Here is a 15262-nt window from a genome sequence, read left to right as displayed (position 1 = left end):
CCAGCACTTTGGGAGGCCGAGACGGGCGGATCACAAGGTCAGGAGATCGAGACCATCCTGGCTAACCCGGTGAAACCCCGTCTCTACTAAAAAATACAAAAAACTAGCCGGGCGAGGTGGCGGGCGCCTGTAGTCCCAGCTACTCTGGAGGCTGAGGCAGGAGAATGGCGTGAACCCGGGAGGCGGAGCTTGCAGTGAGCTGAGATCCCGCCACTGCACTCCAGCCTGGGCGACAGAGCGAGACTCCGTCTCAAAAAAAAAAAAAAATAACGAGAGAAGTAAAACTTTATCAAAAGATATAGTTCAGATCGACAGACTTATTATCAACAATTATTTCAAAGGATAGCTGAGGCAAACAAAAAAACTGACAACGTAAAACCAGAAGCTTAGGAGAAATAAAATGAATACAAGAGAAGTATCACAAGTAGGACAAAAGGGACACTAGAGGAATACTAGGATACAAAAATGAGGAAAAACAGGCTGTGGGGAGAAAATAAAGGGCAAAAGACTTGAAGGTAGGTTTTCTTTTTCATAATTTCATACAGATTCTGTGAAACATTTTTTAAAGGTTCTAAAAAAAAGGCTACAGTCTTTTCAAGTTCCTCTCTGTATGCTACCCCTTTGAGAATATAGATCAAAGACAAAGGTATTATAGTTTTGAATTTCAAGATAAAACTAGCAAAAATGAAAGGCAAAATTGGAGAAGAACCAGTAAAAATGAGAGCATTTTGAAGATATCCTACTCACTTGCCCACTTTTGAAGTCTATGCTGGTATCAAACTAATTTTCCCTCCACACTAAGGACTGAGAAAAATCTCATGAGTTGTTGTAGAATTAGTGTCCCTGACTAGTACTTTGCTTAAAGTGACAGTATATGTGACTTGTATCCGGCTGTGCTCAATCTTCATAATGATAAGTAACAACACAATCCAATCCAAACACAAAGTTGCCTCAGTGAACTGAAAGACTGAGCTGAAAGTAGACATAATAATTCAAATTCTACCTTTCTACACAAGGCACCTCTGTAAGAAAACAATTTTGCTAAGCAATCCAAGCTAAGTAAGACATTTTTCAAAACAAAGACTCACTTTATGTTCTTATAGGAATCTTATTCCTTATAATCCTGTAACAAAATGAGGGCTACTACAGTCCATTTAGCATCTAAAACACAGTAAGACTGTATGGATCAAGATCCTGTAACCTAGAGGTTAACATACACTTTCCAACTAAGATCTAAAAATTTATAAACTTGATATGTAGTAATTTATAGTTTTATGTCAGGACACTGGATTTCAGATGAAAATCTACTAATAAACTGTGACAGACATCATGACTTTTCTGCTAATGTGTAAAGTTTTACTGGGCTATAGCTACTTGTGGACAGCTGTAGGCATGAATAAAAACAAGACTAGAGGGCTAGTTAGTGTAGGCCAGAGGGTTTCAAGTTTTGGTGCACACTAGAATCACCTGGCAGGCATTAAAAAGTAATGTTGCTGAGGCTTAAGATTAGGGCCAGACCAATTAAATGAAGATATATAGGGTTGAAATTTCATGTCTACATGTAAAATAAAAACAAATACATATTCTTATCCTTTTTAGAAGGACACTGTGAAGACAAATGAGATTCTAGAAACGTAAAAACTTTGAGAAACTTCAGTATTTCTTTTTGAGAGGGAGTCTCACTCTGTCATCCAGGATGGAGCGCAGTGGCGCCATCTCGGCTCACAGCAACCTCTGTGTCCTGGGTTCAAGTGACTGTCCTACCTCAGACTCTTGAGTAGCTGGGATTATAGGTGTCCGCCACCACACCTGGCTAATTTTTGTATTTATTTACTAGAGACGGTGTTTCACCATATTGGCCAGGCTGGTCTCCAACTCTTGGTCTCAAGCGATCCACCCGCCTCGGCCTCCCAAAGTGCTGGGATTACAGCCATGAGCCACTGTCCTTGGCCCTTCGCTGTATTCTTGATAACAAAACAGTATTTGAGAAGTGTTTACCATTTTCCTGACCCTGGGTAACATGATCATAAATTTCTTCGACTTTCAGTTTCATAACAATGCTGTCCACTATGCTTTTTTAAAAACTTGGTTATCATATTGAGAAGCCAAGAGAAACGAAAAAAGTCCCCCAAAACAGGAAGATAAACTCGGATTCATGAATCCACCAATCTAGCTGCCTTTCCATCTTTTTCATAACTTTGTCATGTACTTTGGCTGTTACTTTAGGACTTTCTAGTGGCCTCACGTACACATTGGTGAATTTCTTTTTTCTGGATGTACTGTATTGTTGATTCATTAACACTGAACTGATGGCCAGTACCAACTCATGCTTGAACACACAGCAGAGCTTTCTTGTGCTTAGTAACACAAGACAGAAAATCAGCATTGTTTGGGAGCCATTTCAAACAAAACCAAAAAAGTGTGAACAACGTGGCACTAAATAGACTGCAAAGGACAATTGTTTACAATAGAAGAACTGAAATAGGGAGGCAGCATGTGCCTTGTTTGACCTCAGCTGGGAATGTGCTTGCCTGATGACTCAAACTTTTTTGCCACACTGAACGTGTCCACGAATGAAAAAGAAAGTACAATGAATATCTATTTAGGGGTTACAAATAATTTTGGCAAATAGGCAAATTTGCAAATACAAAGTCTACAAATATTGAGAGAATCTGCTACACATAATTTTCTTTATGTAACTCTGAAAATTAATGTGATTTATTTTTCATTTCTCAGCTAAGTGTTCTTATAAAAATGTAGACTTCAAATTCAGTGAGGTAAACAAAAAGATAACTTTTCTTAAACCAAAAAAGGTAGTGTCTTTGAAAAAGTATTGGCTTGACAAGCCAGAAAAGAATAATGACATAGATTCACGTTACACAGAAAACATATTAATCAGGAAAAAAGTCACACTAAAAAAATACACATCTTACTACATTTAGTCTAACTGGGAGTAACAGCCAAAATAAAAATATTTGTTGCTTTAAGGATAAACTAATGATTCTGTATGGTTTCTTCCAGCTTTCATACTTGCTTTTTGGAGAAGTATCCACTCATTACAATGATCTGCTCTGAACCAGGTAAGTGCTAAAGGCATTTCGTGAACTATTAAAACGGATGTCACAAATCGCTCAAAGACACCGTAACAATTTATCTTTTTTTGTTTGTTTTAAACATGAGAGCTACCCTTTAAATAAATTTCAAGAGTACCACACAGTATGAGTATAGGCAAAATGTAGTATAGCAGATCTCCAGAGTTCATTCATCTTGCACAAAAGAAATGTTATATCCACTGAAGAGTAACTCTCCACTTCCCCCTCCCTGCAGACCCTGGCAACGATCACTCTACTCTCTGCTTCTACAAGTTTCACTATTTTATTTTATGTATTTTTTGAGACAGTCTCACCCTGTCGCCTAGGCACCTGTGAATGCTGGTTACCTGGTGATGGGCGGTGGAGTAGGGCATGATGATTACCTTTCCCTTTACACATCTCTGTATTGCTTCACTTATATTAACAGCATTATTTGTTTTGTAATTAAAAAAAATTGATGAAAAATTTAAAAAGCATAGAGAGGTTACAGAAACAAAATAAAATTGAGGCCAACAGTTAATGATGTCTATGTACATATACACATGTGCAAGCTGGCCTTTGACATTTAAGAAATATGTTCATTCAGTATAGATTTACCAAGCTCTGACTTTAACGCCATGCCCTGTTTCAGGTGCTTGAGTGAGTATGTATGTGTGTATGTATGTATTTATTTATTTATGAGACAGAGTATCACTCTGTTGCCCGGCCACCACACCCAGCTGGTGCTTCAGTAATTAGATCAACCCCTGCTTTTCATGTAAATATACTGAAATATGTAGGATAAAATGTAATTTATATAAGCCACTAAGTCTAGATTTCTGAATTGCCTCCATTCATTAGCCCTTAGATGGTAATTCAACTATCTGATTAATAAAAATTACCAATAGTTGACATTTTAAGTGATAGTTCCAAGTAAACTTGAAATATTATGGTGATTTGTCTATTAAATATTGCCCAGAAGCAGAAATGACATTTTCTGTGAAGAATGCTGCTATGTTTTAAAAAATTAATCAATTAATTATGATTTTTTTTTCACCCAAAGAGATCTTTAATGAATTCTGTGTTGTTGGGTTTTTTTTTTCTTTTTTTTTGGAGATGGGGTTTCACTCTGCTGCCCAGGCTGAAGTGCAGTGGTATGATCTTGGCTCACTACAACCTCCACCTCCCAGGTTCAAGTGATTCTCCTGCCTCAGCCTCCCGAGTAGCTGGGATTACAGGCAACCACCACTGCGCCTGGCTAGTTTTTGTATTTTTAGTGGAGACAGGGTCTCACCATGTTGGCTAGGCTGGTCTCAAACTCCTGACTTCAAGTGATCCGCCTGCCTTGGCCTCCCAAAGTGCAGGGATTACAGGTGTGAGCCACTGCAGCCGGTCAGAGATCTTTAATTATTTCTGTACATGACTTGACTTCCTACCAAGTAACTAGTCCAAAATGTACCAAGATAGAGTCTGACAGAATACACATTCCCTGCGTCATGTACAACCCATTCAATTTCTCACATTGGCACTCTACACCTGGAACAGATCAATGCTAGTTTGTCACATGGTAACCAATCACTACTGTCAGCTTACACCTATCTTATTTCAAGTTTATCTGCCTCATATGAGTCACAGCTCTAAGCTGTGGGTAATTCCAAAGACTTTATTTTATTTTATTTTTTTGAGGCTGAGTCTCCTTCTGTTGCCCAGGCTGAAGTGCTGTGGTGCAATCTGAGCTCACTGCAACCTCTGTCTCCCAGGTTCAAGCAATTCTCCTGCCTCAGCTTCCCGAGTAGCTGGGATTACATGTGCTTGCCACTATGCCTGGCTAATTTTTGTATTTTTAGTAGAGTTGAGGTTTCACCATGTTGGCCAGACTGGTCTTGAATTCCTGATCTCAAGTGATCCACCCGCCTCAGCCTCCCAAAGTGCTGGAATTACAGGTGTGAGCCACTGTGCCCAGCACCAAAGACTTTTAATCAAGATTCACGTTGGAGGTTGTTGGAGAATCTCATCTATCTTTTAATTTCTGTGCTCTAGGCTATCCCTCAGGCCAAGGCTAGCTCTTCAAATTTTTTATTTCCTTTGCGAAGCAGGCCCAGGGACTAAAACCAAGGATGTTTCCAAAGTGTACTCATCAGCACCCATTTGACAGCTTTTGGATTCTGCCCTTATCTTTAAAATAAGTCTCACTATAGAGGCAGGAACATAATTATGCTCTCTCACCTGTATCCACACTCTTATGGCCAGCTCTCTCACAAGTCAAGCACACAAAATCTTTTCTGTTTCAAGGGACCGACAAGTCTAACAAACGTGAAAAAGTGTGAAAGCGTAAGGCGTCTTAAATAGGTTCTTACAGGCTTGATATCCTTCCCTCATGAAAGCCCCTCCTCCCAGTATGCAGGCCTACAAAGGATGACTTAGTACCCATCTCTCAGCCTCTGCCTCACACAGAAATGATAACTTTGGTAGTATTCTCTGATAAATAAAAAATTAAACTTTGGTTCAAAAAGTAGATAATTCATGAATTTCCTCACTCCTCATTTCAACCTACTTTAGCACAGATTTCTGCCTCTGACAGTTTGGAAACTGAATTGGCCTTCTAGATCCCAAACTTAGATTTATCAGGGTAAAAAACTCAGATTCAGAGTATTTTTTTCCTTATTTATAAAATTTAAACTCATACAACAAATGGGAAATTTAATGAAGTACATATTTCTATTTTCATTGTGCAGTGGTTGTACCTCAAAGGAGCTGGGACTCAATATGATATAAAATTGCAAGGTTGCCTGAGAGATTCACAATCAATGTGCCATTTAAAAAGCCTGGGCCAGGCCGGGCATGGTGGTTCACACCTGTAATCCCAGCATTTTGGGAGGTCTACACGGGCAGATAAGTTGAGGTCAGGAGTTCGAGACCAGTCTGGCCTACATGGTAAACCCCATCTCTATTAAAAAAACAAACAAAAAAAATTAGTGGGGCATGGTAGTGCATACCTGTAATCCCAGATACTTGGGAGACTGAGGCAGGAGAATCGCCTGAACCCGGGATGCAGAGCGTGCAGTGAGCAGAGCTTGCACCACTGCACTCCAGCCTGGGCAACAGAGTTAGACTCCGTCTCAAAAGAAAAAAAAAAAAAAAAAAAGCCCTCCTCTATCATGCACTGAAACACTGGCAGCCATAACGATGGAAGGAGAGGGAAAATATGTGAGTTCCTCTTGGGGGAGGGTGAGTTCTGATAAACTCAGAACCAAGCCCCCCTTTTCTAGTGCAACAAAGTATGTCAATCCCTTCTCCACCCCCAAATACCATCTGAAACCATAACTGAATGACAACAATTTATTTATTTTTTTTTGCGACGGAGTTTTGCTCTTGTTGCCCAGGCTGGAGTGCAATGGCACCATCTCGGCTCACTGTGACCTCTGCCTCAGCCTCCTGAGTACCTGGGATTACAGGTGCCCACCAACATGCCTGGCTAATTTTTTTTTTTTTGAGACGGAGTCTTGCTCTGTCGCCCAAGCTGGAGTGCAGTGGCGCGATCTCTGCTCACTGCAAGCTCCACCCCCCGGGTTCACGCCATTCTCCTGCCTCAGCCCCCCGTGTAGCTGGGACTACAGGCGCCCGCCACCACGCCTGGCTAGTTTTTTTTTTTTTTTTGTAGTTTTAGTAGAGACGGAGTTTCACTGTGTTAGCCAGGATGGTCTGGATCTCCTGACCTCATGATCCGCCTGTCTCGGCCTCCCAAAGTGCTGGGATTACAGGCCTGAGCCACCGCGCCCAGCCTAATTTTTTGTATTTTTAGTAGAGAGGGGGTTTCACCATGTTGGCTAGGCTGGTCCTGAACTCCTGACCGCCAGTGATCCACCCGCCTCTGCCTCCCAAAGTGCTGGGATTACACGTGTGAGTCACCATCCCTGGCCTAAAAACCTCTTATAAGTGATGGTAACTTAGGCCCCCATTCTTTAAAGGAGAACAGCTGCCCCTCTGGCAACCTCCCAGGCGAAACAGGGCTAACCTTATCAGCCTGCCAAACTTAACTGGCTTTGTTTGCTTTTAATCGATACTTTTAGCTAATCTTAAAACTCCCACTAGCAAGTCACATGGCCAAGCAATATATAACTAAACTCCCACCATTTTCCTTACAGATAACATTTCTGACTGTGGTTAACTACATAACAGGTGTTTAAAGCTGTTTTTCAGGATCCAGGGGGTAACTCATGTCCAATCCAAGCTGGTTGAGATCACGAACCCTTCAACTAGGCCTGCACAGGTTCCCAGAGAGTGACCTTTTAGCATCAGAGGGCCTAAAATTCCACCTTCAGATCATGCTAACCCGATTTTCTCCACACACGTCCTATGAAGAACCATGTAGCTTGATTATGCTTGTGCAGAAACCCCAACTACCTCATCTTTCCAATCTGCCAATCACCTTTCCTACCCATCAATCATATTTTCTCACACTTTAGACCACCCTACTCTCTGTTCCGTAAGTACCCACAAGCCCTATTTTCAGAGGCAGATTTGAAATTTGTTCTCCCATCTCCTTTCACAAGCAGCCTTGTGAATAAAATCTTTTCTCTTTTGCAAACCCACTGTCACAGTGATTGGCTTGCTATATGCAGGCAGAATGGACTTGGTTGGTAACACAGGGATGCCATGAGAATAAATGAACAATGGTTTGGTAATACATTCTGAACAATGAACTACAGGGACCGAATTCAATGAAAGATTAGTATTTTCAAAACATGGCTTGTCAGAGATATTTCTGCTTATGGAATACTTCATGACTTGCTTTAATATAGAACTACTATCATTTACTTCTCTTATATGCCTTCCCTCCCCTTACTGATGAAAAATAAGCTTCCCAAAGCCTGAAATATTTCAGCAAGATATTTCACTGCTAAAGTTATACACAGGAAATACAATTTTTCCAGACCCCTATAAAAACCTTAAATATTACACTCCCGTCTCTGAAGTCTATGGCCAACTGTTACTCCATTTGTGTGAATAACAGAAGATTGGCGTAATTTTTAGGCACAAGAGAGATTTGACTTGCCTTTAGGTTTTATATGGACTGCTTTCCTTGTAATGATTTTACTGAAAGAAATATATATATATTTTTTGGAGACAGAAGTTCACTCTTGTTGCCCAGGCTAGAGTGCAACGGCACAATCTTGGCTCACTACAACATCTGCCTCCCAGGTTCAAACGATTCTCCTGCCTTAGCCTCCTGAGCAGTTGTGATTACAGGCGTATGCCACCTCGCCCAGCTAACTTTTGTTTTACTAGTAGAGACGGGGTTTCACCATGTTGGCCAGGCTGGTCTTGAACACTTGACCTCAGGTGATCCACCAGCCTTGGCCTCCCAAAGTGCTGGGATTACAGGCATGAGCCACCATATCTGGCCGAAAGAAATATTTTAAAAAGCATATTGTATTATAGTTTTTTTCTATTCTACATTAGACAATGGTCTCAAGCAATGTCCCTTAGTCAACTTTAAAACTAGCAACAGACCATAATCCTGGTAAACAATAAGAAGCTGGAAGATTAGGTTACTTAGTCATACTCACCTTAAATTATTTTGTTGACCAGGTGGAATGACACTATAGTAAACAGGCATTCCCGTTGTGGGCATAGATCCTTGATTAGACTGATTAGGGAACATAACAGGCTGTTGATAAGTCTGATGGGGAATTCCTTGAGAACCTTGAGGCAGTGAAACCTAAAATTTGAAAGACAATTTCAAGAGAAAAAGGTTTTTTTTCAAAGGCTTGCAAATGTTTATGTTTTCCACCTCCATAAACTTTATTTTTTTTGAGATGAAGTCTTTCTCTGTTGCCCAGGCTGGAGTGTAGTGGTGCAATCTTGGCTCACTGTAAACTCTGCCTCCTAGGTTGAAGCAATTCTCCTCCCTCAGCCTCCTGAGTAGCTGGGACTACGGGCATGTGCCACCATGCCCAGCTAATTTTTGTATTTAAACACCTGTTACATAGTAGAGATGGGGTTTCACCACGTTGGTCAGGCTGGTCTCGAACTTCTGACCTCAAGTGATCCACCCACCTTGGCTTCCCAAAGTGCTGGGATTACAGGCGTGAGCCACCGTGCCCAGCAGCCTCCATAAACTTTGAAAGCATGAGCAGTCAGAAATAAGCTAACACTGCCAACAGGCTTTCCTGTCAGCCACAGCATTACCACTTTATTATGTTAGCTATTGCTTCTGGCTAGCATTTGTAAATGTACGTACTGTAGGCTGGATGCATTGAATTATGAAAAGGTTAAATTATGAAAAAGAAACTTTCCACATAAGGATGGGCATTTGATATAGAAAGAGTAACACAATTTACCTCAGGTAGAAATAAGTAAAAATCAGGCAGGATGGCAGTGAGATGCAATGGATTAGAAAAAGTGAGACCTTTGGAGCTTAAGGTACCTACATGTGATATCAGTCATCTATCTAAGTGATATTGGACAAGTGACTATTCTGAGGCTCCTTAGCTTCTTACCAGAAAAAATGGAAACACCACCTCCATTAGAAAGGAGGTATTATTTCCATTATGAGATAGCACAATTAAAGGATCTAGTATAGTAGGCATTCAATAGACAAGTGTATCTTTCAATTCTGTTTTCTATATCATCTAAATGAAATCACATGAACACAATTCTGTATTGCCACTCTCCAGTTTCTACAGTTTCTAAGATAGAAACAACACAGGCATAAAAGGTTCTTAATTTACAAATGTACCACAATATTAGAGTTTGATTACAGTGATTTTGTTAAATAAAGCCAATATATATTCAATGGCTTGAAGGATCTTTATTTAAAAAAAAAAAAAAGAAAGCCAGGCTGGGCGCGGTGGCTCACACCTATAATCCCAGCACTTCAGAAGGCTAAGGTGGGCAGATTGCCTGAGCTCAGGAGTTCGAGACCATCCTGAACAACACGGTGAAACCCCGTCTCTGCTAAAATACAAAAATTAGCCAGGAGTGGTGGCGCGTGCCTGTAATCCCAGTTACTCAGGAGGCTGAGGTACAAGAATTGCTTGAACCAGGAGGCAGAGGTTGCAGTGAGTCGAGATTGGGCCACTGCACTCTAGCCTAGGCGACAGAGTGAGACTCTGTCTCAAAAAAAAAAAGCCAATATAACCACTATAACCATTGATGATGATGATGTTAGTAATAGTAATGATAGGAGGGTTAACATTATTGGGTATTTACTGCCATGTTTTAAGTTCTAAGTGCTTTATGTGTATTATCTCATTAAGGCTTCTGAACAATCTAAGAAGGTATTTTTTTAGTAGAGATGGCGTTTCACCATGTTGGCCAGGCTGGTCTCAAACTCCTGACGTCAGGTGATCCGCCCACCTCGGCCTCCCACAGTGCTGGGATTACAGGCGTGAACCACTGCACCCAGCCTGAAGGTACTTTTATCATCTATTTTGTAGATGGCTAAATAGATGGCATGAGTTTGAATCCTGACTTTCCCACTTACTAGCTATAAGACCTTAGATTAGTAAGTAGAAAAGTCAGAATTCAAACCTTGTGGCTCCAGAAACTCAGTTCTAGAATCACCTCACTGTTCTCTATACCTGGCTCTATGATTTAAAAGGTAATGATTGGCCGGGTGCAGTGGCTCATGCCTGTAATCCCAGCACTTTGGGAGGCTGAGGAGGGTAGATCACTTGAGGTCAGGAGTTCCAGACCAGCCTGGCCAACATGGTAAAACACCATCTCTAAAAATACAAAAATTAGCCAGGTGTGCTGGCACACGCCTGTAATCCCAGCTACTTGGGAGGCTGAAGCAAGAGAATCACTTGAGCCTGGGAGGAGGCAGAGGTTGTAGTGGCCAAGATCGCGCCACTGCACTCCAGCTTGCGTGACAGAACAAGACTCTATCTCAAAAACAAAGAGAAGGAGGGAGGGAGGAAGCGGGAGAGAGAAGGAGAGACAGCGAGCGAGCGAGATAGAGTGAGCAAGCGACCACTATTAGAGAAATGTACAGGCATAGAATGCACTGGAGGGAAAGTCAGAGTTCAAATCCATATCCTCTGGCTCAGGAGGTGTAGGACAGATGACTTTTCTGGCTTATTTTTTAGATGACAGTTTATCACTACCCAGCTTGATTACCAAATGTAGTAGGAGTCATACTTTAAAGCAGATGACTATTATTGATAGCTGGCCAGAGCAATACTTCCTACAATCATTGAGCCAATGTGAGAATTACATTAAATACAATGAGAAAATAATGTTAAAATGTAAAAATGTATGCTGTAGAAATTATGACCACTACCTTAGCTCTGGAATGGTTTCAATACCCAGTCAATTTAAAAAAGAACTACACTAATTAGGCTGTGATTTGTTTAAAAATGACATTTCTCTTACTAGATGTAAGCCCCCAAAGATTAAGGGCAGATCTTATATGCTCAACTCTGTATTGGATTAGATACTATAACCAGAGTCTTTCAGGAGGGAAGGCTTCTGGCTTGGTGCCAATCCTGTTTAATGCTTAACTATGGGGAAACAGACAAAGGGCAGGCTCATGTGCCTAGGCTCAAGGATGGAGGATAAGGGGTCAGAAGCATGGGGGATGTGAGAGAAAATGAAGATGGAAAACCCAGTTTTCATGATGTATCTTTTCTTTCTTTTGTAGATGTGTTCTATGGTCAAGGGTCCTCAAAACTGGACATACACTTGGGGCTCAACAACATTTGACAATCTCACATTTCACACTTTAATTTCAACTTTCTGAAATTATATGGAATATGCTTGCACCTTTGCTTATACTCTTCTTCATTCTCAGAATGTCATCTTAACCAATTTATGCCCGTCATTTTCTTTGAAGAGCTAAAGGTTTCTAACTTCCCAGAAGGCTTCAAATCAAGTCCTTAACCTGTTCATTGCTGTATTTCATGCTGATCCTCAGTTACTAATCTGTACACTATCACCAATCTGTTTACATGTGTTTAGATAAAATACATAAAATACGTGTATTTTATCTTCCCAACTAGGCTATTCCCCATCTTCCCAACTAGGCTATTCTCTCCTTGTTGAGACAAATGAAAGTGGTCTTTGGAGTTCTCTCTCTCTCTCTTTTTGTGACTGAGTCTCTCTCTGTCACCCAGACCGGAATGCAGTGGTGCAGTCGGAATGCAGTGGCGCAATCTCAGCTCACTGCAACCTTTGCCTCCAGGTTCAAGTGATTCTCCTGCCTCAGCCTTCTGAGTAGCTGACATTACAAGCGCCTGCCACCACGGCCGGCTAATTTTTGTATTTTTCATAGAAATGGGGTTTCACTATGTTGGCCAGGATGGTCTCACCCTCCTGACCTCAAATGATCCAGCTACCTTGGCCTCCCAAAGTGCTAGGATTAACAGACATGAGCCAGCGCACCTGGTCCTGGCCTGGAGTTCTTAAAATCAGACTCAGCTATGAAAAACAATGAGGCTAATAAAATAAACCCTCTTGTAAGTCACTCCATAAAGATAAAGGAAGGTAAAACAAATTTTTGAAAAATGTGTCATATTATATTGAAGACACGTGCTTATTTATGAAATAATAGGTATTTCTGCTTTAGAACTATAAATTAAAATCTGTAACATTTTGTTTTTATTTCTGAGATGGAGTCTCCCTGTTGCCCAGGCTGGAGTGCAGTGGTAGCTCACTGCAACCTCCACTTCCTGGGTTTAAGCAATTCTCCTGCCTCAGCCTTCCAAGTAGCTGGAATTGTAGGCCCTGCCACCTTGCCCAGCTATTTTTTGTATTTTCAGTAGAAACAGGGTTTCACCATGTTGGCCAAGCTGACCTCGAACTCTTGACCTCAAGTAATCTGCCTGCCTATACCTCTCAAAATGCTGGGATTACAGGTGTGAGTCACTGTGCCCGGCCTAAAATCTGTAACATTTTAAAATATGAGACATATCATTGCTTTTTGGGATGGAGAGGAAGGAAAAAAATCAGTCACAGCACAGGAAACTGCACATATTTTCCTATTCTATAACTACAGATTCAAGGTATATGCTGTATCTCTATTTCAAATACTGACCGCCAACCTCTATTTTCCCTCCTATTTCTCTCTCCCAGCAATGAGGACTTTCTAAAGAGCTGAGGAATAGAATAAGACATTTGCTCATCTACCTGTATTGCTGGAAACATAAGACAATGCCAGACAATATTTACTTGCCAATACCCATGTGTTGCAGATCCTAAACATTAATAAATGAATACTGCAATAAAATGAGGATAAAACAAAGCTGCTATGACTAATAAAACTCTTAAGACTATAAAGTTGTATATTACAGAAGTGTTTTTCCTGTATTAAAAGGAGAGCATAGAAGATGTATTGTAGTTGTGCACTTAATTTATTCAAAATCATCTCTACCCAAAGTACATAAAAGAGACACTGTACCTGATATGTTGGCACTGAAGTATAGGGGATGACTACTCCTTGAATCTGATTTCCAATGCTGTTGGGTTGGCCACTGACTAGGCTCTGACTCTGGGGTTGCTGAACTCCAACTATTCCTTGGTAGTTTTGCTGCTGGTTGGGTATAACTTGAAAACCTGTAATGGCACAAGGAGTTAAATCCTGCTCTGAATTCATTTCATCTAATAAGATTAAAAAAAAAATTTAAGCAAGTACTTTTATGCTCTAAAACGCTAAAATTTTGATTACATGGTAAATCCCTAAAACCATCTATTATGAAATAACATTTTAGCCCAAGTTACCTACATTCCCTCACTAAAATATATTGAAATAAAATCTGCCTACAAGGATTTCTTCTACAATTGCAAAGATTATAGAGTCACACACTTAGATAACATAGAACAATTACTATTCAGGGCATATTGCAATCTATTATGACAACTAGTTTCTCAGGACCAGGAGCTGCTACATAACATGAGCCCAGAGTAAATGGAAAATATGTAGGGCCCCTTGTTAAAAACAAAAACAAAAACAAACAAACAAACAACAAAAAAAACAATTAAGAATTTCAAGTTGGTAATAACAGAATATTAACACAAGCATGGGGCTCTATGCATCTGCAGAGGTTCCATTCCCATGAAACTGTTCCTGCTGGGGATTTAAAAAAAAGGCAGGGGAGAGAACCACTTTTGAATGTGTCAAAGACACAGACAAATGGAGTTATACAGTAATTTTTTAGATTATTTCTTCACTGTTTGATTAAGGTCACTTGACAGATCATTAAACAAACCAACTAATCTGCTCAAGGTCACAAAGCAAACACCTAAACTGACTGTTGGTAATTTAAGTGGTAAGTTAAGTGCACAAATTTACTTTTATCAAGTAAACTTTTTTACTTAACAAGAATCTACAATGATAAGCTCTAAGTAGTGAATATGAATTGTATTTTGTCTCCTGATCCTAAAAGGATTCTTTTAGGTATACTAATTAGCTAAAGACTCATGTAATTTACTAGATGCTAACCCCCAAAGTTTTTATTTTTTATTTTTTAAAGAACTAGATAAAAATAATCATCTAGCTTCAGAGTATTGAAAAGTTTTTACAAAGATGAACTGAACTAGAACACCACCTATACAGACTTCAACAGCTAAAGTGCAATGAAATTGTTTCCCTGATAACACCATAAATACATTTTGTTATCAGTTTTCATTTACATCCTCACTAATTTCTAAAGTAACAGAAATGGCAATTTCAAGTATTGATTATAGACAGCAGCATCACTGTAGTTGTCTGGTAGCCTTAATAATTCTGCTCAAGGACCCAACAATTGAATAAAATCTAGCATCCATCTTCTCTAAAAATTTAACTACAAAGTATATCCTGTAACAAAGCAACACATTAAAATTAAGAAACTAAAAATCTTGGCCAGGTGTGGTGGTTCATACCTATAATCCCAGCACTTTGGGAGATGGATGGATTGGGGGGATGGAGGTGGGTAAGCTCAGGAGTTCGAGACCAGCCTGGGCAACACGGCCAAATCTTGTCTCCACAAAAAAATACAAGATAGCGCCACTGCACTCCAGCCTAAGCGACAGCATAAGACCCTGTCTCAAAAAACAAACAAACAAAACCAACCAACCAAACAAAAAACCCCCAAAACACAGAAAAAAAAAACAAAACCAAAGTAAAAATTCAGTTATAGTGAATCCCTTAACAGTGAAGGGTTTTTGTAAAATGATGTTATTTCTATGGCAACAGTACTTTATGGCCA

The 15262-nt window shown here is 40.2% G+C and overlaps 1 protein-coding gene across 7 annotated transcripts in view; it reads right to left on the bottom strand.

Annotated features, from left to right (window-relative positions):
* R3HDM1 (R3H domain containing 1) overlaps positions 1–15262 on the bottom strand; it is a 203007-nt gene that overhangs the window by 40664 nt on the left and 147081 nt on the right. For all 7 annotated transcript variants that reach the window (XM_025403880.1, XM_025403881.1, XM_025403884.1 and 4 more), the window contains 2 exons: positions 13474–13628; positions 8642–8793 (listed from right to left, as the gene is read on the bottom strand). In XM_025403880.1, coding sequence (XP_025259665.1) covers positions 8642–8793; positions 13474–13628 — 307 coding nt within the window. The remainder of the gene's footprint in view (positions 1–8641; positions 8794–13473; positions 13629–15262) is intronic.

The sequence above is a fragment of the Theropithecus gelada genome, chromosome 12, assembly GCF_003255815.1.
Source record: "Theropithecus gelada isolate Dixy chromosome 12, Tgel_1.0, whole genome shotgun sequence".
In the NCBI taxonomy this organism is placed as follows: Eukaryota; Metazoa; Chordata; class Mammalia; order Primates; family Cercopithecidae; genus Theropithecus; species Theropithecus gelada.
The sequence above is the reverse complement of the archived record's forward strand: the minus strand, read 5'-3'. Positions and strand labels throughout refer to the sequence as shown.